Here is a 25,534-nt window from a genome sequence, read left to right on the forward strand (position 1 = left end):
TTGGTCATGCTATCTCTTTCAACTATTCATCCATCATTTCGTATTTACTACATGCATTTCTTCATATATGGACATTTTTCCATCCCCCCCCCCCCCCTCCTATGCATTCATCCATATATCTGTCCCTACATTCAGCCCTGGGTTGTGTTGGAATTGACTAATTTGTAACGCTGGCACACTGTATCTTAAAGACCCAGAATGAATGTGATTGTATCTCGACAGAGGTTCCGAGCCACAGAAAGACCTGTGTGATTTTTGATCAGTTTTGGTCGGCGGTGTTTTATCACTCGGCTCATGAACGGATGATTAGCTTGTTTGTCCTCTGGCTGGGAGCTGAGTCACTGCGCGGCTCATTCAGGAAGGTCAAACATTTTGCACTCTGATCCTTCTGGTGTCGTTTATTAAAACCAGATTCCAGCTGCACTTTAAAAACTCAAGGGCTCCTTTAACATCATCAATATAATGCAGGGACTTGTATCATTGTTCTGCAACCCAGTCAAAACTATGGTGCTAGGTCATCAACAAGGGTATATGTACAGTTTGAAGACCTCAGCTGAAGTTTATATGAAAACAAAACTAAAAGTATGCAGCGTTAGTCTCAACGGTGAAATCAACCTTCTCCCCACAGCTGAATATAAACTGTGTTTGCAAGGCTCAAATAATCTAATTTACAATATTTCTGTCACCCAGATGCTATGTTAGTAGAAAAGAAATTGATTTAATTACTTCATTATATTTGTCGTGGAGCAGTTGAGTCCCAGGTCGCACTGCAGTGTTCTGGTGAATGCCCGGAGCCCATTTACCACTCATCAGCAGATAGCATTGGAGGTGGGATGTGTTGGAGTAGTAGGAAGCAGAGTCTAACAACTTGTGCCTCAGCTCAGCAGGACGCACACACAGACGTCCCACGACTGCTGAGTTGGTTCAACACAGGAATTCCACCGAGTTAAAGACGGGAGATAATTGGATGATTATTATTAGAACCATGTGGAATCATTGGTCGACTTATTCTCCTGCACGATTCAATACATTTTATGAAGGTTATTAAAGCATCAAGAACATGTCCTTAATTTAAGAAGGTTTTAGAAAGGCTAAAATTGACATACTCCATCTCTTGAACACTACGACACATCCTTTGGCTCCATCAGCAGGGCAAGATGGCAGCGTTCGTATCCTGGATATTTTGGCTTCATTTGTCGGTTTTCCATCTCTGAACAATGTTCAGTCCCTGTGACAAAGAGCCCGAGCACAACGTATTTCACAAAAAGCCGCGGATGGACTTGGTTGTTCCACTTTTTGAAGTGCCTGTGCATTTCTCCTCAATTCAGTGCCTTGTTTCAGTTGCCACAGCAGCTGCTGTTCCCCTTAACACATAAACACACACAGACACACACTCACACACACAAATATTAGCATTACATTAAAAATGAATCAGCGTTAATGTGCTGTGAAAGCTCAGCTTGAAGAGAACCTATTGTATTACAATCGCTCTCACGTGGTTTTATAAGGTCGACATGTACAACTACCATTACCTTCACATTATGAAACATCTGTTCAGAGAGAATCAGACACGAGGACGTGAAGCTAGACGCCTCTCAGTGAGTTGGAGCCCTCCACCTTTACATTCCTGACTCACTTCCTGCTTCTTCTACAGTCACAGAGCTCTCAAAGGGTTGGTAATCATCAACTAGCAGCTTGGCATGTTTAACCCTGAGTGATTCCATTAACTGGCACTGCACGCTTGGTTTCTCTCAAAAGTTCTTAACGCTTAGTTTGACGTGGAATTAACCGAGAGCGTGAGGAGGGAGGAGAAGAGAAGTGACACATTCCTTCTCTCCACATGCAGAGAGAAAGCTGGACCCGACCTGACCACCGAGACGCTGTGAGTGCCAGCTGACCACACACACACACACCCACACATGCACACACATGCACACACATACACACGTTTAGCATGAACACACACGCAAAGTATACAAAGCAAACACATGAACATGAATTATTTTTACACTACTACATTTATAATGTACTAATTAAGATGGCTTAATTTAGTAATAGTTATTATGAATTTATAATGAATCAATCATTTTTCATAATGAGTCAACTTCTCTTTGTTTTCTGTTAAATATCTGGAAACAGCGATACATATTCACCAAGCGTTCAATGCAACGTCTACTGTCAAATACTTTTATTTCTTGAAACCTGTAGTATATCTATTACACAATGTTAAGGTACATAGACATCGCAGGCTTCACACACTGCAGCAGCCAGTGCACAAACATACAACACACCCACTCAGGCTTTAGCCTACACACACTTAACACACCCTCACTGTGTCTCATGCATACAAACACTCTGGTACACTATCAGGCAGCGTGCAGCAGCATACGGCCGACCAACTGCTCCCCGTGCACCATCGACTGGGTGCTTCTGGAGATGATTTCCTCAAACTTGTACCATCCATCTTGAGAACAACCTCCCCCCCCCCGTCTCCCCCAGGGTATGTTAGATTTGCCTCACTGCGAGCGAGCTCCCCCATGGGTGGAGCATTCACTTTAAAACCATATTCCCCAAACAATCAGGTGTCGGAATTTGATTTGTGTTGAATCCGTTCCACTCCGTACTTCTCCTCGTTTTGCACACAAACACCTGCACACACACACACACACACACACACCTGCACACACACACATACACACACACACACACACACCTGCACACACACACTCAGGTATTAAACACACTGTTGTGGGGGATAAAATAACAGTTGAGACTTGCCTATAAATTACAGGCTGGTGTCTCTAATTCTTCAGCCTTGAACACACTTGATCCCCCCTCCTCCTCTTCCTCTTCTTCCTCTTCTTCCTCTCCTCTCTCTCTCTCTCTCTCTCTCTCTCTCTTCATGCTTTTCCTCCTGTTAAAAGCAAGAGGAGCACTTCTCTATCTCCTTCAACCTCTCCTTTCTCTTTTAGTCTTTGCCTCTTTTCCTCTCTTTTTTCCTCCCTGTCCCTCTTGTCTTTCACTCTCTCCATGGCCTTGAATGTGTGAATCTGCAGAGCAGCTCTCTCTCTCTCTCTCTCTCTCTCTCTCTCTCTCTCTCTCTCTCACACTCTCACTCTCTCTCTCCCACTCCCTCTCTTGTCAGGGAGGTGAAAAACCTCCTCGGATGGTGTCGAGGCTCCTTTGCTTTCAGATACAGTGGGATGGGGGAAGGGAGGCAGGGAGCCTCAGCTCCGCCTTGTCTAGCTGAGCTGTGTCAAGCTACCATGTGATAGTTGGGAGTAGCAGGGGAGTGTAGTGAGAAATATTTCAAAATAGAAGCATCAACGATATCGGTTGCTTCAGTGATGCTTCATATTTTCTTTGTGTGTGCAGATAATTTGTCATATAGACTTTAAACATGTATTCTACATACAGGTATTTACTCAGGATCTGTTATGCTGGTTATATTGATTTTGTAAATATTATAAAGTTTCAAGAAAATGCTTAAAGAGTCCTGAGTAAAAACTCTGAATGACGTTTGTAATACACGATGGACGCTGATAGTTTTCAGTCTTCTGGTGTAGACGGTGGATATCAGGTCCACGACTCCAGACCTTTTGGAGGTGTTTTAGGTCAAGGCGATATTTGGGCTAAACTCTATTAACAGCTATGTGCATACAAAGGCATATAAATGCATTTCGGTCAATGTGTCTCTCCAGTGTTTACCTGCAGGCAACCAAAGCTGCTCTAAAATCCCCAGAATCGTGTCCCTCGCCTCTCAGCTTCTGCAGAATCAGTTTTTAGAAATCACAACAGGGGGGACCCAGTTATAACAACTAGTCATATATGTAGAATAGAAAAGCCAAACACAAATAGCTGGGAGGCAACCTAGAGCTTTTACTTTGAAGCAGAAGGCAGGAAGTAGTATTGCTGTGTTGTGGTCGCAGGACCCTCATGTGTCTGTGGCCATTCAGCCTCTGCAGCCCACCACTGCTGCTTGCACAGAGGATCACACACACACACACACCAACACACACATACACACACACACACACGGTGATCTTGGCCGCCCCTCTCTCTCTCTCCGGTGGGTGCCGACGCTTGTGCAGACCGCGGAGGGGCTCGGGGGGTTTATTGCCTCGGATCTTTCCCCGGCAATCGGCTCATTTCCACGGGACTCGGAGGGCTGCGATCGGGCCGGCGATGCGGGAACAGCTTCGGAAGTGAGTGCCGGGATGGTGGTGGGGGGGGAGAGACTGCTTGTGGGGGTGCTATATAATGGTGATGGTAATTGTGCGGCTCGTAATGCAGTAAACCGGCTCACGCTGGGGGCTTCAGTGTGCCAGGGACACGGAGATCCCCCCTCGCATTCCGCAGATAACGCACGGTTCTCCGGAATATGCGCAAAAATAGGCGTGGGAATGTTTCACAAACTCGACTTCGGCTGCATCGGGATTGAGATGTGCGTGTGTGCGTGCAGGGTTTCCTCACTTGTGCAGAGATCTCAGCTCGAACGTGCACGTCCTCCCCTGAATGCATCTCCTCTGAATGTCACCCAGGCTGGAGCGAATGCGTTTCGTGGCCGATTTTTGGAGGCGCACGGTGAAATTATGCAAGTGTGAGTTGGAGATGTGTTCTGTGCCCGGGAGGGACAGAGCCCTGAGAAGAGACGCGCACACAGGAGGCTGGTGTTTAATCATAGAAATGCAGGAGAATGGTCTGTTTCCCGAACAGCTCTTCTCTGCACAGCGGCTGCTGGCGGTGGTTGTTGCCGGGGAATCAGGCGAGGTGTGTGGTCACTGAAGCTCTCATTCCCCCCCTCCTCCCCTGGAACCGTGCATATCCTTATTCTAAAACCCTCCAGACCTGCTGTTGGGTTGGAGGGACCGTGAACGCACCAATGCCAACACTGCACACCCAGATCTGTGTTGCATCGCTTTATTTGTTCCTCTGTTTATTTGTGTGGTGCATTTGCTGAGCTTCTGCAAAGGGGGGGGAGCAGAACGAAGCCTATCGCTGTGTTGCATTCCTCCACAGTCAAAAACACTATCACCTCCGTGCCAGCAAAGCAGCACATGACTGGATCAGTGCGTGTGTGCACGGTCTGCGTCGTGCACACTGGTTCTAATGTGATGGGTAATTATGACAGGCCATTTTCTTGTGCAGCGGATTTTTTTGGAGTCTATGTGTGTTTCTCCTCCTACGTGCAGATCATCTGTTGATAAGGGGGGTACAGTTGTCCTGCATTGTTAATATCAATGTGTGCGCGTGTGTGTGTGTGTGCTCTTCTTTTCACCTCTTTCAGGCCTTTTCCAAAAGAATCCCTGACCTTATCAGGACTAGAGCACGAGAACATCATCTCTGAGGTCCTGGTTAAGGTTAGGCATGAATCGCCCATTGTCGAGGCGTGAGATAAGGTTTTGGTTTGGCAGTCCACGATAATACGAAGTCAACACAAAGTCCTGATAAGAAAAGTTGTGCAGACCTGTGAGCTGGTGAAATGAGAGCAGAGGATGCAGGCTGGTCCAGGCTTCTGGCAGCAATGTGATGCAGGTGTGTGAGACAGAGAGAGAGAGAGAGCATGTGTGCACACATTCTAAATCCAGCTGATAGGTAGAACGCACACACACACACACACACACACACACACACACAGCGATGGAGCTCACGTTGCCGGATGGCAGAGCCGACATGCTCAGGCATGATTGTTATGTCTTTGTGTGTTTGCTGTCTTTGTATGTGGTGTCGATGATTATCAGCCTCCAGCTCCATTCAAGCTTAATCTCCGGCTTTTCCGGCTGAATTTCTGCAACCAGGAGCAGTGATGGAAGAAACTTTCCCACATACAAGCCACAGGCCTTTCCTGGTCAGGTGTCATGTTTGAATTAGTTATAATAAATTAAAGAGTCTCCAGGGGATTGCAGCAGGGAGAGCTCATAATAAAAACACACCTATGGGCACATAAGAACAAACCAGATGCAGTTAATGAATTACAGTTCCGGTGATCAGAGAGACATTCTGACAAGGAGCTCTCAGATGTTTTAAGATGATACTTAATAATCATCAGTGTAAGACTTCAGGTGATAATTAACCCACCGGAATCCTGCTGCTCGAAACCCAACTTGTAAAAGATGAACATCCAGAACGAGAGAACATCTGCTCTTTTGGCTCAATTTAGTGAGTTAACTAGATCCACTGTCACGCCTGGGAACATTAATCCTCAGAAGGCCTGGGGTTGTATTTTCAAATAAGACGATTTCCTGTATCTAGAGAATGGATCTAATGAAAGATGCAGGAGACTGAAGTTGAAAATATCCACCCACACAAACACAGGAGCTGATTGTTCTGTTGATGATTATGGCGATGACGGATTAGATTTCACTGCTTTTGAAACGGTTGATAAAATAGCCAATGAGCTGTTTCACGAAGGTTGTTCCCAGTCTTTTATTTACCTGTCGTTTCAACCCTCTCGGAGCCAAAGGTGTCAGAGGATTTATTCCTCTCCTTTAATGCAATGCCACATTGATTAGGAGGCTGTGAAAACGTAAACATTTGCCAAAGGTCACACAGTAAATAAATGTGCGAGGAATGAAATTGTTCCATCGACTCGGTCGTTGAGGAGCCGCTGCACTGTGATGACTGTTTGTTTTCAGGAGGCCTTCGCTTTATGTGCATCCACGTGATTATAATGACACTTGTGACAAAGCCACTATTTTACACTGTTATTTCAAACTGCTGAGAGCTCCGCTAATGCAGCGCTGTGCTTGTTGGGCCCCGTGACATATTTGCTGGACCTAGAAGGGCACAGTGTCCACAGTCAATTCGTTTTGAGTCCTTAGGATTCAGTTCCATTCGATTCTGATAAAAGTCGTAAACTGTCCTAAATGTACTTTTGCAAATAAAAGACCGTAAAGTATTAAACCGTCTTAAATCCAGATCGGATGGGTCTTAATTTTTTTGATGCCTCACTGCCAAACATAAACAGGAAAATGACATCTATGACACAAACTGCATATGTGTCTATATGTGCAAAAGAGTTGATTGAGAATAACCTTTCCACCCTTTGCATTCTGCATTATAACTATATAAATATCCCATACATCCTCAAATCGACTGTCAGTAGCAAATCCTTCAACCGACCACAGACGTCCACTTCAATGATCACTCTGAGCACCGACAGGACGGCGAGTGGACGTCTGCAGACAGCTGTTAGCTCCCCAGCAGGGACAGAACCCATTCACACCCCTCGTCCACAAGCTCACGTCTCGTAGCCAGATTTAATATCTTGAACAAACACAAACGAGCATTAGAATCATTGTGTAGGGACAGGTTTCAGTCCATTGCCCATTTCACACTTAACACAAAAACTGTACCCCCCATCTAACATCTGGCTTTTGTCTCCAGTGTGAACGAGTACAAGTGGTAATCACTGGGTGAATTGACACTGTTCTGCTTCTGATCATCATCCGATGGGGTTTGTTCTCAGCAGCAGGGACACAGAGACTGGTCAGAATGAAAAAGGAAATGCAGCCAAATACAAAGACGTCCTTGAAGAAATCTGTTTAAAAGTGCATTTGGTGAGACAGAGACGCTTCACCTTTCTGCAGGGTATATGACGTGCAGCCAAGACAATACTGGAGTGTCCTCAGGACAAGTCTTTGACCGTCCTTGAGTGGACCAGACCAGGCTCAGACTTAAACCTCCCAGAACATCTGAGGAGAGACTGGACAAGAGAGTTTTCCATCCAGTCTGAGGGAGCTTGAGAGATAAAATGTGAATCTATGTGTACAGAGCTTGTAGAGACTGAGAGTTCTCAGTGTGGTTCTTTCCTATGAACATGCATTGTGGTTTATTTTGACACAGTCTGCTGCTCTAGATACTCAGCAGAGCACTAAATGTGGATTAACCTGCAGCTCGAAATAGTTCCCAGCAAATGCATTTCCTCCAGTTTGAGTAAAATTTGATCAAAACTACAGTGATCAGCAGTCGTTGTTAACAACAAGATAATAGAGAACAACTAATCACGAAATAATAATAAATCGAATGATTCTGGAATTAAAATAGCCCCCCCGTCATTATGTTAAACAAACACAAGGAAAGTGAGGTGATTATATATGGTACAGCTCAGTGTGATGAATTGGGTTCTGTTGAAGCTTTTAGGTTGTCTTTCACAAACCGCTTCCTCTAATAACCCGCTGATGAATATAGCTTTCATGCGTCTTTCTCCTTCCCTCGCGTTTCCCTCCTGCTCACGTCCCGTCTCTGAAGGCCATTGTTTGAGCTCATTCAGAAGCCGAGTGTGCAGGAAACATTCTGCCAGGCTCGCTCTCAATGATCGGCGGAGGAAGACATCACCATAGCCCATAAACCACCTTTAATCATTCACCCAAGAACCGTAATTGACTGCAGTGAGAAGTGACACTTGTGCCTCTGTGGGAATCCATTATTTAAAACGCCTATCTGTCAGTGCGGCAATAAGCTATCCAGCAGCCTGTTAACTGCAATATGTGGTACTGTGTGCTCACACACGTCTGTGTGTGACGGCACGTGGTGTGTTATTGTTGGTCAAAGAACGACTGCAGCTCTTTGAGTCATGCTCCTCAGAGGAATGTCTCATAAGGCTTAAAATCAAGCCTTAAGAAATAATCTGACTTCTCCATCAGTTTATCTCTGATAACTTTCCATCACAAGTGTCTGTTTGCAGCAGGATGAAGTCACATGACTGTTATGTTTATTGAAGCTTGGAGCCTTAATGACTTGACGGTCGAGAAATTTGACGAGGTAAAGCAGCTGAAACTAAAATATTTTCACAATCCATTAATATATACAATTAGCGTAGTTAAAATGCCTCTAATAATATTTCTGAAAAAAATGATTCAGTCATTACTGTCTTTCTCGTGCAGGTTGAATTCTGTGCCACTGCAGAATACATAAGCACATCGAACAATGCAGTATCTGCTGTTTTGTGTTGTTAATAATTAATTCTTGACCCTGGGTTAGGAATCAACTGGCTTGGATCATCGCAGGTTTATGAAAATAGAAGTAATAAATTATAACTGCCTTGCTCCAGGGTTAGTCAGCGTCCTGCTGTACGTCTCAGAGCCACAGCGGGGCTGTGGGAGAAGCCGCTGCGTGCTTGATGCCACACGGTCGCTCTAAACATCGGTCCGAGTGGCTCGCAGCGGCACTTCAATGACGAGCTGAGTGACTGAGCTACTGTTTGCACAGACTCCGAGCTCAGAAGATTTTTAAGTAGCTCTTCACCACGGGACCCCTCTCCTCATTATGTGGAGTGGGAGTGTGGCAGAGAGGCAGAGAGGCCAGAGAGAGAAACACAAGGGCAATGCAGGGGGAAAAGTCAGGATATGGATTATTATTTGTATGTGCCTCCCACACAAAGGTTAACTGCAGGTGCACTTGTGTATGACCAGCTTGACGTGTGCTTTTAACAAGCTGGGCAGGGTTGCATTTGCGCTTCGACACGCTTAAAGCCTGAAAACAGTCTGCGGTGGAACACTCAGCAGGATCCTGGTCCCTCAATGATCCACAACACCCACGGTATTCTATGGTGTGGCCCTCTCTCTACCTTCTCTTCACATGCATGTGAGCAGGATCACATACTGTGGTGAAGAAATGGGAATCTGAGTCCATATATCCTCGTCTCTCCTCCAGCTCTTGTTCTCGTCTCATTTCACTTTCACGTCAGCTACCAAAGGGCTCTAATATTTAAATTGACTGGCACCGAATAGGCAATTTAACTAACCTATATTTAACTTAATGACGAAAGTGTCACACACATACAGATTGATGCATACTCTGGGATAAGAAGCCTCTCTCATTTCCAGGACTGCAGGGAGCCACATGTCTATTTATTAACCATCTGACATATAAAGTGGAAGGGACTAGAAACCATTTCCCGATATTCCAATGTTCTCCATCTCCTGTGAAGACTTCAAATATTTGATGCACCCTGCACAGATATCTCTGGCATTCATTTATTTATTTTTGCTTAACTAACTGGATGCACTTGGTTATTAATACAGCTGGAATTAGCCGTCAAGATTTTCTTATCATGTTAGTACAACAATTATTTCCACAGCAGCTAAGTGGAACTAATGATCAGGAAAATCTGCTCTTTGCTTTACAGTAACATCATTACTTTCTTTTGGCCGCCGTTTAGAAATAAGTAGAGTTTTAATGATTTCTAGATGGCATTTCATTTTTAAGTGGGTGTCATGGATTGCGTGGAATGCAAATTAGAGCTCAGATCATGACACTTATCTTTGGATTTAACTGGATTTGGCCTTTGTACAACTGCAGCAAATACTGACACAAACAAATCTGTGAGTAAACACCTTATTCTTCCAGCTTCTTCGCCCTGCACAGAATAGACTGTGTATTTTCATGAACCTGGTGCCGGGCTGCAGTTTAGGTTGTAAATCCTTCAAAACTAAAGAGTCAAACTACACATCAAATCACTTTTATTATTCTGATTTAATAAGTTATGTGATGCCTTAAATAAAGGGGTGAAGCATCACGATCGACAGCTGAGACGGACGACGTCCAGAGTCATAAAGTTAGAACCATTTATATTTGCCCACTTTCTTGCGTGTGTCATCTTCTGGTTTCTTTGGGCCTGATTCATCTCCTGTGACAGCCTCATTGTTCTCTTTGTCCTTTGGAAATTGTTGTCAGAAGCGCTTTATTTCTGCAAGTGCACGGGTCACAGAGAAGTTAACTCGGCTAATTAGCGCTTACCCCTGAGAAGACAAATACACAAAGAGCACACTGACAGAATTCAACAGGAGCTTGAATTGTCGGACGGGTTTTAAGACCTCGTCTGAGACGCTTGAATTCTTTAAATCTCACTGTGTTGCCATCATTTATTCTGGTTCAGGAGAAAAAACACATCCCTCATCGCTGTTCAGAGGAAAATCACACACACACACACAGTCTCTTTTCACTTGTGCACTCAATCAGCTTGACTCCAACACACACACACAAAGACACAGCCGAATCTCCTGCAGTCACGAGGAGAGAATGTGTGTGGGGAGAATGACACAGCAACCATCTATCTCTCTTTCTCCCTCTGCCTCTTTCACTTCTCTGCCTCTGTTATGCTGGGAGGATGGAGCCTGTGTGTGTGTGCGTGTGCGTGTTTGTGTGTGGCTGGGGCCTGTGTGGATTCGTGCCACAGTGGGTTGTTATTTCCTCAGATTATGAGATGGAGAAAAGAAATGTACAAACAACCGGATTAATGTCATAGCGTGGGATTTCGGGGACGCTGATCTAATTCATAAGCGACTGACATTCGTTGTCGTGTTACCCAGAAGGACGCTCTATCTCCTCTCGGTTTTTTTGAGGACACATCCATTTTCTGAGCACTAATAGTCAAACCCTCAATTATTTACCTTCCTATTAGAAATAAAATGTGCAATCTACATGAAGTAAATACGTGATAAATACAGTTTCAGCCACATAAAAAGTTTGTTTACTAAAGACAGTCTCTGTGGATTTGTCCGGCACTTTCTGTCCAGCCTGTGGATAAATTGCCCAGAAATCGTATCCAGACATTTACGTTCCCAGCGGATGAATCCTTCTGACTCTGCCCTGACTTCCCATCTGCTGCGGCCATGCGCTTCTTATTTTTGCTCTCTGCTGAAATATAAATGTCTACTCTTGGATGGATTGTCATTAAATTTGGCTCACGCCTCAATGTTCGCCGTCAAGATGAAGTGTTGTAACTCTGATGAAACCTCCTGATCTGTTGCCATCATCCGGCCCCATCAGCCTCACCTGTACTAGTGTTTAATTTCGCAATGTTAGCAAATTGCGAAATTAAGATGGTAAGAACTTTGTAGTAAGTCTGCAGGGAATTTAATTTCAACAGTAGCTATCATGGCTGCTACAGGTATATCCCAATTACCAGTAAAGATCATTCCAAGGAGGTTCATGCTGAGTTGCCCTGAATTGATGATCAACTCAACATCTGATCTTCCTGTCTCTTCCGTCTCCTTCCAGCCACCAGACCCAGACAACATGCTGGGACCATCCCAAGATGGCCGAGCTCTACCAGTCTCTGGGTAAGATGCATATTCTCTCGCTCTAACCTTTAGCTGGATTAGAATAAGGCAGTCCAATCAGTAGAAGTAAGACACTTCCTCATCATCTCTAACTGTGCTTTGTTCTTTCTTCTTGTTTTCCATCCTTCAGCCGACTTGAACAATGTTCGATTCTCGGCCTACAGAACAGCCATGAAGCTCCGGCGCCTGCAGAAGGCCCTCTGCTGTAAGTATCCTCCGACTACGACAGCACTTTGTTAGGAACACCTTAGGTGGTTTCTTCCTTAGCTCTCAAGCAGGGTCTTGTTATCCTGGGAGTTTCCATCAGACTGTGGCCTTCGAGTCACGATTGATTAGTAATAAGGGGGCAAAGTGTGTCGAGAAAACCTTCCCCACTCCATTACACCAGCAGCAGCAGCTTGGGCCGGTGACAGGAGGCAAGTTGAGTCTGTGGATTCTTGATATTGATGCCAGATTCTGAGCCGACCATCTGCAGCCTCAGCAGAAATGCCCACTCATCAGAGAAGGCTGCAGCCAGTCTGGCCATTCTCCTTTGACTTACCATATCCTCAGTGAATACCATAGTGATTGTTGTGTGTGTGAACCAGCAAACCCATACTCACACAACCATGCTGTGGTCGAACTCACTGGGATCAGGTTCTGCTGTTTGATGTGAGCATCAACTGAAGCTCCTGAGCTGCAGCTGCAGGATACTGCCACATGATTGGCTGATTGGATAATTGCATGAATGCAGATGTATAGGTTGTCCTAGTGAAGTGCTTGGTGAATACAGGATGTGTATATATAACTGTGCTGTATGTGTCACATAGAGGTTTTTGCCCCTTGCTTCATGTACTTGTTCATCATGAGTGCTCCTCTCATCGTGCTCCAGCCCTCCTACACTTCTTTCTTCTCCCTTACTTTACATTTCCATGTTTCCTTTTTCTATTCGCTCTTATGCCATGTTGTTTTTCTTCGTCTTACATAGTCTCCTCTTCTTCCTCTTCCCTCGTCTTCCTTTTTCGTCTCTCTACTTCTATCGTCTTTTCTTCCCTGCTCTAACTGCTCCCTTTGTGTGTGTGTGTGTGTGTCCATATGTGTGTTTACTCATCCCTCTCGTCTCTCGCCGGTGGATCTGTGGAGAGTGTGACCGCCTACGAGCTGTTATGTGTGTGATATGTTTGAAGGCGTATAGCCAGTTGCAGCCGTATCGTACAGAAGCACTATTCGTGTTCGTTGTTCTAAAAATACAAATGAGCAGGTTGGTGGTTGAACCCTGACGAAGGCAGCGTGCTGGTTGAAACTCTTCTGCGTTTTGTTTGTGTGATTCCGTAACATTTGGTGGACATTTATTTTTTTGTCGTCCCCTTTCATTTCTAAAAATGCCTTTAAAAATACATTTATCAACCAACTTAGCTTCAGGTAGAAATCTGGACTTGTTATGACAAGAAGAAATTAAAATGTTAATCTAAATGTTAAAACTAGAAACATGCTACCTTGCAAAATAAAAGTTCAGCTTGCATCTTGCAGCCTTCATCCCATCAGTACAGGTATGAATCTGCTCTTGTGTAGGCAGCAATTAGACCTTGACTCGACTTATCGGTGGTTCCGGGATTATTAGAAGTGTGTTTCTCAATCCCACTGTCCTCCTCTTTCTGAACGACAAAGATGAATAATGTGATATTCTATGGATCCCTTGAGGGAAGTCCCCCCCCCCCCCCACTGCTGTCCTTGAGCAGCAGTGAACTCGAAGACACTTCAAACATTTAAGTGTCCAGTCTCGTTGAAAGACGGTTTGAGCTCAGCCGCAGGGCGCAGTGTGAGAACTAACCCCCCTCCGCCCCCCCCCCCCCCCCCCCCGTGTCTGCAGTGGACCTGGTGAGCATGCCCGTGGTGTGCGAGGTGCTGGACCAGCACGGCCTGAAGCAGAACGAGCAGCTGCTGGACATCTCCCAGCTGGTCACCTGTCTGACCAGCCTGTACCAGCGGCTGGAGCAGAGCCACTCGCACCTTGTCAATGTCCCGCTGTGCGTGGACATGTGTCTCAACTGGCTGCTCAACGTCTACGACACGTACGTATACCAACACCTCACATGCACGCGCAGGGAAGACCTCCCATTACTTCAGTGAGATGTAACACATTCTATCATGTTGTTTGGTTGTAGTGGTCGCACCGGAAAGATCCGGACTCTGTCGTTCAAAACTGGAATCATCTCGCTCTGCAAGGCTCACCTGGAGGACAAATACAGATGTAAGTCCTTCAGTCTAACTGCATGGTGTTCAAGTGCATCATTTACACTTGTCTATGGGCACAATGCATCTCCTGCTCTTATTCCCTGTTTTCTTCCTCTCTCCATCCTCCTGCCCTTCCTCCCCATCGCTCACCCCTCCAGTCTTGTTCAGACAGGTGGCCAGTGCCACAGGTTTCTGTGACCAGCGTCGCCTCGGCCTCCTCCTCCACGACTCCATCCAGATCCCCCGGCAGCTCGGCGAGGTCGCCTCCTTCGGCGGCTCCAACATCGAGCCGTCCGTCCGCAGCTGCTTCCAGTTTGTGAGTCTCACACAAACAACACACAGCACTTTCAACTTTTTGTTCTTGAGTTGGCATTTTACTTAAACTTTCTACAGAGTCATGCAAATGTATTATTTACATATATTATTCAGATGTCTAGACAGTTGTCTATTCGCACTGAATTCTAAGGCCGTCCAGATGAAGGCCACATATTACCACAGCCCCACCAAGCATCTAAGTACCTGTTTACTTCAGGCTCTATCAGGTCTGTTTATAGAAAAGAACTCGATTGTCACCTAGAGCGAAGCTGGAAATGAAGGGTAGAACAAGGAAGGTAAAAGAACAAGGATAAGAAAAACAAGAGGTGGATGAAACGTATCAGGTAAACGTGTGTGTGTGTGTGTGTGTGTGTGTGAGTGTGAGTGTGTGTGTGAGTGTGTGTGTGTGTGTGTGAATGTTGGTGTCAGACAGGAGAATAAAATGAACAAGACTGGAGGGGATCAAACTAATCATCTCTCACAGCTGCGGATTTATTGCTCAAATAGAAACAAGGACATATTTTATTGACAAGCCAGAGAGAAAATCTTACACAAATTGGACAGCATCACCACAAAATACAGTTCATACAATATATGAGTTTTGTGTTTGTCTCTCATCATTTCAGAAACTGTCACTGTCTTCTTTTTCAGTGACTCTGAGGCGTAAGAACATCTGATAAGTTCACTTTGTCAATATAACACACAAACACACCAGGTGGACTTAACCAGCCCTAAACTGGAGAGTCATTCCAGCTGCTTCCTCTGAGGAGTGGGTGTGCTGTGCATGTGGGTGTGAGGTGGGGAGGGGGGGGGGGGTTCGGGGATCAGTACCATGGAAACTCCAAAACCCTGGAGTTCCCAGAGTCTCTGCTGATGGGAAAGTGATGCATGGAGCTAATATGATGTGTCTTTATTGTTTTTGTTTCCCATCTGTGCAGCTCTCAGGAGACTCTTTTTATTTTTATATATATTTTGTGGTGTAATTTGAATACAGAGCTAAACAAACACGTAAAGGAAAAAGGGCTTGTGATGGTCTATATTTCCTTCTCCTGCTCATTTCTACCAGATGGGGAAAATATTCAACTGCATTAAAATAAAATGTCCCTTGTTTCCGGTCCCATTTCTCAGGCAAACAACAAACCAGAGCTAGAGGCAGCCATGTTCCTCGACTGGATGCGCCTGGAGCCCCAGTCCATGGTGTGGTTACCCGTCCTGCACCGCGTGGCTGCCGCTGAGACGGCCAAGCACCAGGCCAAGTGCAACATCTGCAAGGAGTGTCCCATCATAGGTTTCAGGTACAGAGGAGGCAACCAATCACTGCAGAGGCACTTAGGATGCAGCTAACTGGTCTTCTGGATTCACTAATAAATCATAGTTTGAGGTATTACCATAAATAATCTTGCATGAGGCCCATTGCGAGCTTGGGCATAACTCAAGACTCGAACGCATTTTGTTTTGCGTCATTATTCAAGTAAAAGCACATTAACTTTACCCACTTGATAAACGAGGCCGCTCCCGTCACCAGTCGAGCTCCAGCTGTGAAGAGGCTTGTAAACCTATTTATCGCCGTAATCTAATTCAGCGGCAGTGGCGTGGTGGCAAAGCGGCACACTGGTACATATGAATGATTGATGATGTGATTACGGCGACAGAACTCTCGTCTTATTTGCTAACCCTGGTCCTTAAAGTAGTGATGGAACCCAGGAGCTGGAAGGTTGGGACCTGTAAAAGGAGGTGGGACTCCTCTGTTGTTGCTGCGCCCCCCCCCCCCCCCCCCCGTTCATGACAAGAGCTGTGATAAATGTTAATGGAGTCTCAGGGCCAAGGAGTAAATTTCTCATTTAGGTACCGGGCTGGAAGAATTTTAACTGCTCCTACCCTGGGGAAAACAAAGCCATAAATTTCCCTCTTTTGTCTTCTTCTGCCTCTTGTCTTTCTTCCACTTCCTTCTTCTTTTATTTACATTTGCCCCTCCCACCTTTGCTCTCCCCTTCTCTCTTCCTCTCTTCAATCTTTTCTCTTTCTTTCACCAGATATCGGAGTCTGAAACATTTCAACTATGACATTTGCCAAAGCTGCTTCTTCTCTGGTCGCGTTGCCAAGGGCCACAAGATGCAGTACCCCATGGTCGAGTACTGCACTCCGGTATGATATATTATTAATATTATATCCATGCTCTGCAATGTGCAAATGAAATGAAAATGAAAAGTGCGAGGATGATAAGTAGCCAGTCTTGCGATTAAAAAAAAACATTCTGAAAACTCATAAACCTCCAGACTAAGATGTAAATATCCTGCACACATGAGCTCCCAGGTCTGTACATTCAAAATGAGGCTTGAGCTGGTTGTCGAATAACTCAGATGGAAAACTAGTCAGGATCTCTATACTTGAAATTAAATGAATATTCTAAGAAATGCTTCAAGTCAATCACTCTCCATATCCACAACTATTATTACAACAAGATCCATGATAATTAGTCAAATGTTTTAGAGATGCTGGAAGGCAGCTGTTGCTTTTGTCATCTCGCTTGGTGTTGAGCCTGGTACCACTTTGTGCCATGTGTAAGATGACACCCAATCATGTCAGTGTTGATCTGCTCTGCAAAAACTAATTATTTTAAATTCCTAAAATATCAGAAAACAGCCCTAAGGGGAAAGTCAGAGAATAATAAAAGCATTTCTCACGTTGCAGAGAAAGGGTTAAAGTTTGAGTTGTTTAGCCCAGACCCAGAGCTGAAATCAAAACACTGACGGAGAGACGTAAATCTGTTTCCTCTTTCTCGTAAACATAATGACACACTCAGATCTGACAATGAGGGCATTAAGTTCACTTCACTGGACGTGTGAATAGAGTCAAACGGGCCTGAAAGGTTCCCTTAAAGGTGTGTGTGTGTGTGTGTGTGTGTGTGTGTGTGTGCCCCACTCCCATCCACTGAACAAAGCCACCTTTGTGTCCCGTCTCTCCGCAGACAACATCAGGGGAGGATGTCAGGGACTTTGCCAAGGTGCTGAAGAACAAGTTCAGGACCAAGCGCTACTTTGCGAAACACCCACGCATGGGCTACCTGCCTGTGCAGACCATCCTGGAGGGAGACAACATGGAGACGTGAGTTGCATAAAGACAGTTCGTTTAAACACACATGCATGCAGTGCTGTGTAGCTGGATCATATCTGGCTCCTTCTAACACAACCATCCTTATTTTCAGGTGATTAAACACTAAGGAAAACATGAATTTAAATATTATGCTCTGCCGATAGATCCCCATGAATCCTACACACTGGACCTTTAGTTTAAACTGAAATTAAAGTTGAAAGCAGTGTAAACACTGGGTTATGGGCGAGACTATTTCTTGGCCGGCGTCTCGGGCGTTTGCCTGGCAACTGCTCAGAGCCAAGAAATATTCCCAGCGCATTAATCACATTTCTTTAAAGGTCAAACTCCTCCTTTAAAATGTCATAACAGCAGGGGTAAGAGGGGTCATTGGGGGGGGGGGCAGGCTCTGTCAACTTTTGCAAATAGTTCCCAAGTTTTATTTATGGATGGAAACAAAAGTCAAGGATTTAAAAGTGGTTGGACAAACCTGAAGATTGTCTGAAGACACCGAACTGCTGACATACTGTTAGACTCAGTAATATACCTGAGATCGGTTATAATGAGCTGATGATATCGAGCACGCTGATGTTTCAGTCTGCCTCTGTCATGAATATTTATCTCAACCTCTTATACCACTATTGGCTAAAGATAAATCATTAATCAGAGGAAAAGAAAATCATCAATAATGGAAGTATCGGCACTTAACTGAGATGCTGAACTTCTCCCTATTGTTTATGCAAGGCCAAGTATTAAGTGCTGTGGAACAGATGTGGAAAGCTGCACATCTGTCACACAGTTACTTTGCATTATGAATAAAGAGGATCCTCAAACTAAACCCGGTTATAAAAGCATCACAGTTTCAGGCATAAATCGTCTTTCAGTGAATATCAACACACACACACACACACACACACACACAACGAAGTTTAATGTTAGATGATGCAACACAACCTTTTTTATACTGTATGTGTGCGTTGAATGTTTTTGACTTTGCAGCCACACGCTAAGTTCGGGTCTCTCTCACCATGTGTGTGTTTTGTTATATTTCAAGGGGTTTCTTTTCTAATGAATAGGCAGACCAAAATAAATCTCTTATCAATGATGATAGGGAATTTCATCCCCTCCCATACTACAACTCCCACCATGCTTTGCGGCGCAGTGTCCTTCCACTTCCTGTGTCCTCATCTCACGTTTTCTTGTCTTGCAGTCCTGTCACTCTGATCAACTTCTGGCCCGTTGACCATGCGTGAGTACCTGGCTCGCTCATGCACACACACACGTGCACACACACACACACACACAAACACACACACACAAACACACCCACAAACTGTGTTCATTCGTTGTGTCTTTGCTTCTCATCAGCCGATTGTGACTTGGGATAAGTTGCTCCTCTCATTCACTCATTGAATATGTAATTTGAAAATTGTCGACTCCGGTAACATCATAACAATCTAACAGTAACATGGTGAAGACAGAACCCAGAGTGGATGTAGCTCTGTAACGTTATCTCAATGTACAGTTTAATGTGACAGAGTCTTCATTCTACATAGATTTTCCAGAGTGTGCAGGGTTTAGACACAGCAGCACAATGCCGAGCTGTAAAGGACTGTTGGCCTCCACCCACACCTCCCTCACCTCCACTTTTAGACCGAGAGGAGGACAAGGTAGAAGAAATGAATAAATTATACCTCAAGCAGATGTGTCACCAATAGAATTTGAATGTTTTACAGAATGAGAAGGGTTCGAAAAATGGTTTCATATCAACACACTGTAAGAGAAGACTAAACAATTAGCAGAATGAAAGGCTACGCTGACTTAGCAAGTTATTCTCTGGCACGTTTTCTTTTTATTTCTGCTTCACCTTTATGTCGAGGTAGGAACTCGTGTTTGAGTGTTTTAAAGAGTCAGAGCCTCATTTCTCAAGGACTGGTGCACAACAGGAAAAGTTGTTTGAATCCTCAAGAGTCTCCTGGTTAATGATGTTAAAGAAGCCGTCTCTCCCTCAGCAGACGTGGTGTGAGATCTTAGATCTGAGGCCTCTTTTGAAGTGAAGGCAAATGTATTCCAAGCCGAGAGTGCAGGGTACAAGCGAGGAGCTTATTTACAAAGCATTCCACACTGTCAGACATCCGTGCCTTGTACTGTCGCTCCCTCCATGCCTCTCCTGTGGATTTATGTGGCTTGTGTGCTTGTGCACTGGGATTAATGAGTCCCTCCTGGTTGCATTCATGAGCCTCTACCTTCCCTTTTCTGTGTGCTCCTCTCTCTCACAGGCCCGGCTCGTCCCCTCAGCTCTCACATGATGACACGCACACTCGGATCGAGCACTACGCCAGCCGGTAACACTCTGCTTTCAGCAGCAGCTCCTCACTGCGTTGCGAACAGGCCACGAGGATGTCACCTTCCTCACGCTATACTTTGTGCTTTCCCTGCTGCTTGTCCTCGGCCCTGCGTCACAGATAATGGCTCCTCCAGAGAGCCCTTCCAGACACCAGAAACATTTTGATTGATGTGATTTGGAATAATGACTTTGGGGAAAATACTAGAACACGCTTCCTGCACTTGGATGCCTGTTGTCTCCCCCCACTGTGTTCAGGCTGCCGTTAACTCCCAGGGGATCGGTTGCCCTGATTCTGTGCTGACAAAGTTTTGGGGAACTTTTCAGTCAACATTCTCGTGATCATTACACTGAAGAAATCGAATGTTGATCAATACAGACCTTTAGTTACGGCTGATTTTACCTCAAAATACGTGATTTCCCACTTCGTGAAATATGCCAGTGACAGACCAACAGTAGGTTTTCCTCCTCCTGTTCGCAACTCAGTGAGCCCAGTGATTTGAGTAATCTCATTAAATGTTAACTCTGATGATGTGAGCCTGCCTCTCAGGCATGTGTCATATGCAGTCAGTGTGTTTGCTCATGTTGTTGGAATATGGTTTAATATGAAGTCAGGTTTATTTCAAACACTCCAGAGAAGATGTTAGATCCCAAAACTATTTTCGTGTTTCTTCTGTGTGTCTACATGTAAGTATGCACACATGACTAAACAGCATCACATGCTTAATAATCACACATCCCAATAAATCCACATATTGTGTTAAACACTTGATTAAAGCACTCGAGCCATAGACTATCTCTATAAGAGACCATAAACATTACTGATGCATATTTAAGTAAAACAAAACATCGCAAAACATCTTATTCCAGATCAATATTCCAACAATATCCATGACTGTATATGTCAATGCTTTGAAAGATGCTTATGCACGATTGTGGACTATTTCAAGATGGAGAATGGGGGTACCTTGACAAACTTGCTATACATACCTTTTTATCACCAGGAGCTAAGTAAAAGTTTCTCAAACATAATATCCCTGCAGCAGTTTCACATAAAAGAAAACAACTTACCACTGCAGCCCTATTGGTTTAAATGCTGAGCGTGCTGCAAGGATTCTTTATTGAGCTAATGATGAAGATGAAGAATGGTGTAAAAGCTGAACTCAAATGTCAAGATATCCCTTTGCAAACAGTAGAAACTGAATCTGTACACGATGATAAAGTGACGTGTGGACTTTTTGGTGAATAAGCATTCTGCAGTGAGAGTCCAACACATGCATATGCTAATGACTCTGGGATGTTACTCACACCGTCCAACGTGCCAGCATGTGGGCCTCAGAAACCTCAATCCATCAATACTGGGCGGGAGACGAGCCGCAATGACACAATCAAAGCTTATTCACCAAAATGTTTCAGTTTGTGTGGATCCTATCTGGGTCCACCGACCCGCCGCTGAGGGACAAGAAGCAGTCAAATCAATAACTGGATGAGTCCATCAATCAGCTGATCAGTCGCTCATTGAATCAGTCGGGCACTGTTGGCATTCCTCTGTGGAGTCGGTGTGAGGTTTGAGCCACGGGCCGAGTGTTTGATCCCTGCAAGAGGGTGTCTGACACCACTCATTGTTGCCTCGGGCTAACACACACACCCCCACACACACACACACCCTCTTATAAATATAGCAAACCCCCACATGCTGACGGACACACATGCTGGGTCACACTCGCCGCCTCCGGCCCTGCGCTCTCAGGCTGTGTCACGTCTCGATCTGGCAGATTCCAGATAGCGTCCAGCAGATTAAAGGAAAGTGGTAGGGTGAAGAAGTAACATAATTAAGCTTTGAGTAGGCGGACGGCTCCCAGGCTGCGAGGTTATCTCTTGTTCCTGTAGCATGCGGCAGCTTCTGAGTACGAGCGCAGCCGCCTGGGCAGATGCCAGTCCGTCCCAGTCCGTCCCAGTCCATCTGCTCGAACGCCTCAAGCAAAGCACAGAGCATTTTTATTTTATCCGAGCGCTGATAAAGACCCAAAATCTCTTTACTTTTCATGTCGACACTTAAACCACCAGGAGAGTGTTGTAGTGGAGATAACGACATGGCAATTTAAATTTCTTTTTTTAGCTTGCACACATTTTATCTTGATAGATCTGTCGGAGCAGCACAGCCAGGAGGTTTATGTAGAAGGGTCGTAATGAGTTACTCCTTCAAATTACTTCATTACTGCTTTGAAATAACATCAAAGTCCCAGCGGTGTCTTTCCATTCCAACTCTCCCCGGCTTGACCCTTTGCTCTTCTTTGATTATGAAGTTTTTGCCAACTTCCTTGAGTTTGTCGTGCATCATAATTAGATTAAGTGTAAAAGTAGTAGAACATAGTGTAAGGATCATATGAGAACACCATGTGCCAACCACAGAGGAACGTCAACAGCCCAATCAAAAGAAACATCATTATGTTCTTCACCAAACTCTAAATCCTTCCTGCTGCTCTTTGCACACACGTGTTGTCATTGAAGACATCTGTAACCGTATATGACAACATCCCCAGTAGAACCTCTGAGCACTGAACTGTCCCTGTGGAGTCTCCTGATAGAACGTCTGGGTTTGGGACTGACTGCTCTGTTTCTTCCCCCCCGCAGGTTAGCAGAAATGGAGAATCGTAATGGCTCATATCTGAATGACAGTATCTCACCCAATGAAAGCATGTGAGAACCGCTTTTTGTTTGTTTGGTCTCGCCAACCCCACTCACTCACTCACTCACTCACTCATTCACTCACTGATTGGCTCGCTGTGTATGAACTGGCTCTTGTCTTCTTTGTTCTCATTGGCTGGTTGTGATATGTCAATGAGTATGGTTACATGTGTACAGTGTTGTTCTATAAGCTCATATTCCAGGTTTATTCTGGTTTGTATTATCATAAACCACATGAATACAGTGACTTCACATAGTATTCAGACCCCTATGCACACTATACTTTATTTTAAATGGATAGAATCACCATTGTATTAGATCTAAAAGGTATTTTTATTCAGTATTCAGACCGTGCTGCTGAGAAGCCACCACCCTGCTCCTCTGCAGGGAGGATGTTATCCAGGTTATAAAGTCATAGTGTGTTCCCAAAGAAAAGTTTAATCTCATCAGACCAGACAATCGATTTCCTCAGGCTCTCGTGGCGTTTTTACAGAGTGAGCGAGCTGTCATGTCTCTCCCTCAAAGTGGCTTCCATGCTGTCAATCAACCATGAAGGTCTGATTGATGGAATCTGTCAGGTTCTCTCTGTTAAGCTGTTTTAAACTGACATGAACTCGAGGGGCGGCTGATGAAAACACCTTTTTGTTTTTCGGCACACAGACACCGGCTCTTATAGACCAACACTCTAATCTTGTTGTCGTCCCAAGTTGACATCTTCCTTGTGAGTTTTCAGAATATCTATTCATCACCTTAGTTTTATTGTGGAGGTCTACAGAGAGGTCATTGGACTTATTGTTGTTTTTTGCGCTGACATTCAGTGTGAATTGTTAGTGTGAGTGTAGGTTGCAGCTTTATCAAAGTGGCAGCTTTATCTCTTTAAGATTAAATCTACACCACAATAACGTGTGCAAAAACTAAGAGGTTGTGAATATGCTGTGAAGTCACTGTACGTCCCTGAACAGACCTGATATCACCAGGTGATTCCAGCACAGCTCTCATTCTGTGTTCATACACTCCTCAGGGATAAGTGCTTCTAATTGGGACATGATGATTATGGTTAATGATGATGTAACTCATTTACACTGAGCAGTCCAAGTAATGAGTATTGCTGTGATTGTAAATATGTAAAGTAGGTACATTCTCCTTGTTTGTTATCTGGTTCCACTCATTACTATGATATGCACTGTTTCTGATGCACTCTTCTTAAGAATACTGTTAAACTTCTTTCTGCAGGGCACAGAGAGAGGAACAAAAAAACACCACTCATTGGCAGCGGTTCAGCTTTTAAAGCAAAGATCCGTAAATCGTATAAATCAAATTTAATTTTCTGTACTTAAAATTTCAGTTGTAAAATGGTTGTATCCAGAACGAGCTGCTGACTTTAATCATTAATGTCCAGAGTTTTTAGATGATAAATAACTGCGTAGTAAATATAATAAATAATAAATGTTTGACCTACAAAGCTGTAATTAAGGTTAAAAAAAAGAGTAAAGTACCAAAACAGCACAACTTGCAGAACGCAGCTTGGTTGATGAAGCAGCAGCTACGAGCCGAGTGAGCTGTGCACTTTGCTCATAATGAGTTCTACTGTCGTGTCAGCAGCCGTCGTGAAGGGAATTAGTTGTTTCCAAACAGCACATATCTGCAGCTCCTTAAGAATTCAGTCTGGCAGAGTGGCTGAGCTGAAGGCGGCGCAGTGTACGCAGCAGCATCTAAAGAGCTGGCCTAATTAGAATCCTCCTAAAACACCACGGCTCCGGGTCGGCAGAGCGTGTCCGACTGAATCGCTCCGTAACGTTCAGGACCCAAAGACGACAGGCCCTGGCCCTCTCTCTGTCCCCCCCCCCCGTGTTAGACTCTTCTTCTGTGGTGCACTCCTGTTCCACTCCTGCTGCGTCACCCACTTGCTGATTTTCTTTTTCTCCATTTTCTTTCTTTCTCTCTGTGTTTGTGTGTGTGCGTGTCCATGCAATCATGCACTTGTGTGACTGTGTATGTGTGTGTGTGTGTGTGTGTGTGTGTCTGCAGCGATGACGAGCACATGTTGATCCAGCACTACTGCCAGTCTCTGAACCAAGGCTCTCCTCTCAGCCAGCCCCGCAGCCCCGCCCAGATCCTCATCTCCATGGAATCAGAGGAGAAGGGGGAGCTGGAGCGGGTCCTGAACGACCTGGAGCAGGAGAACAGGTCAGTGAGCGCCTCCATCATCCAGTCAGTCTCTCCTGTTCACTGCCTCGGGTCTTTACTCCAAACTTTACTCAACTCAACAGAATCCTGGTTCTGCTGGAGTACCAACCCACATTCACAGATCTGTGGATTAGACTTTAATATCGCGTCTTGAAACTGTTTATTCGAAGTGAGAACTTTGTCTCTGTGGCAAATAGAAAAAAGATTCAGGATAATTACAGGGAAGTGCAATGGTTGTATGGCTGCAGCTCTCTAACTCTGTGACGTGTTCTCAGCTAGTTTAAGATGATTTGGAAATCGTCTCCCAAGCTTCCTCGAGGAAAATCAACCCCGAAGTAAAATCACCAAAATATCCAACAGCAATATCTACAGTATCTAAAATTAGCCGACATAAGGTACTTGTCATACCAGGCTCAGCAGTGACGCAGGTTACAAACACGTCAGGCGACTCTCTGCGTGGACCCACACACGTCACACGACCCTCCTTCACAGCCGTGTTTCCACCAGGTTTGGACACAGGTTGATGGGCGGCTGCCTGTGGAGACTTGGCATTGCCACCAGCGATGGAAATTAAGTAAATAATAGCAGCAGAGAGCGAGCAGATGGACAGAGGTGGATGTGCGTCCAATAC

The 25,534-nt window shown here is 44.9% G+C and overlaps 1 protein-coding gene across 10 annotated transcripts in view; it reads left to right on the forward strand.

The window, feature by feature from the left end:
- Nucleotides 1-25,534, forward strand: part of dmd (dystrophin) — a 170,507-nt gene that overhangs the window by 140,678 nt on the left and 4,295 nt on the right. For 4 of the 10 annotated variants that reach the window (XM_062380432.1, XM_062380428.1, XM_062380430.1 and 1 more), the window contains 13 exons: nt 1,847-1,882; nt 12,004-12,065; nt 12,196-12,270; nt 13,915-14,116; nt 14,210-14,295; nt 14,438-14,595; nt 15,723-15,889; nt 16,628-16,739; nt 17,563-17,699; nt 18,895-18,933; nt 19,964-20,029; nt 22,663-22,728; nt 24,745-24,903. In XM_062380432.1, coding sequence (XP_062236416.1) covers nt 1,847-1,882; nt 12,004-12,065; nt 12,196-12,270; nt 13,915-14,116; nt 14,210-14,295; nt 14,438-14,595; nt 15,723-15,889; nt 16,628-16,739; nt 17,563-17,699; nt 18,895-18,933; nt 19,964-20,029; nt 22,663-22,728; nt 24,745-24,903 — 1,365 coding nt within the window. Of the gene's footprint in view, nt 1-1,846; nt 1,883-3,966; nt 4,206-12,003; nt 12,066-12,195; nt 12,271-13,914; nt 14,117-14,209; nt 14,296-14,437; nt 14,596-15,722; nt 15,890-16,627; nt 16,740-17,562; nt 17,704-18,894; nt 18,934-19,963; nt 20,030-22,662; nt 22,729-24,744; nt 24,904-25,534 lie in introns of those variants that run through there. The other 6 variants (XM_062380429.1, XM_062380433.1, XM_062380437.1 and 3 more) reach the window with 5 other exon arrangements.

The sequence above is a fragment of the Platichthys flesus genome, chromosome 22 (assembly GCF_949316205.1).
Source record: "Platichthys flesus chromosome 22, fPlaFle2.1, whole genome shotgun sequence".
NCBI classification, from domain to species: Eukaryota; Metazoa; Chordata; class Actinopteri; order Pleuronectiformes; family Pleuronectidae; genus Platichthys; species Platichthys flesus.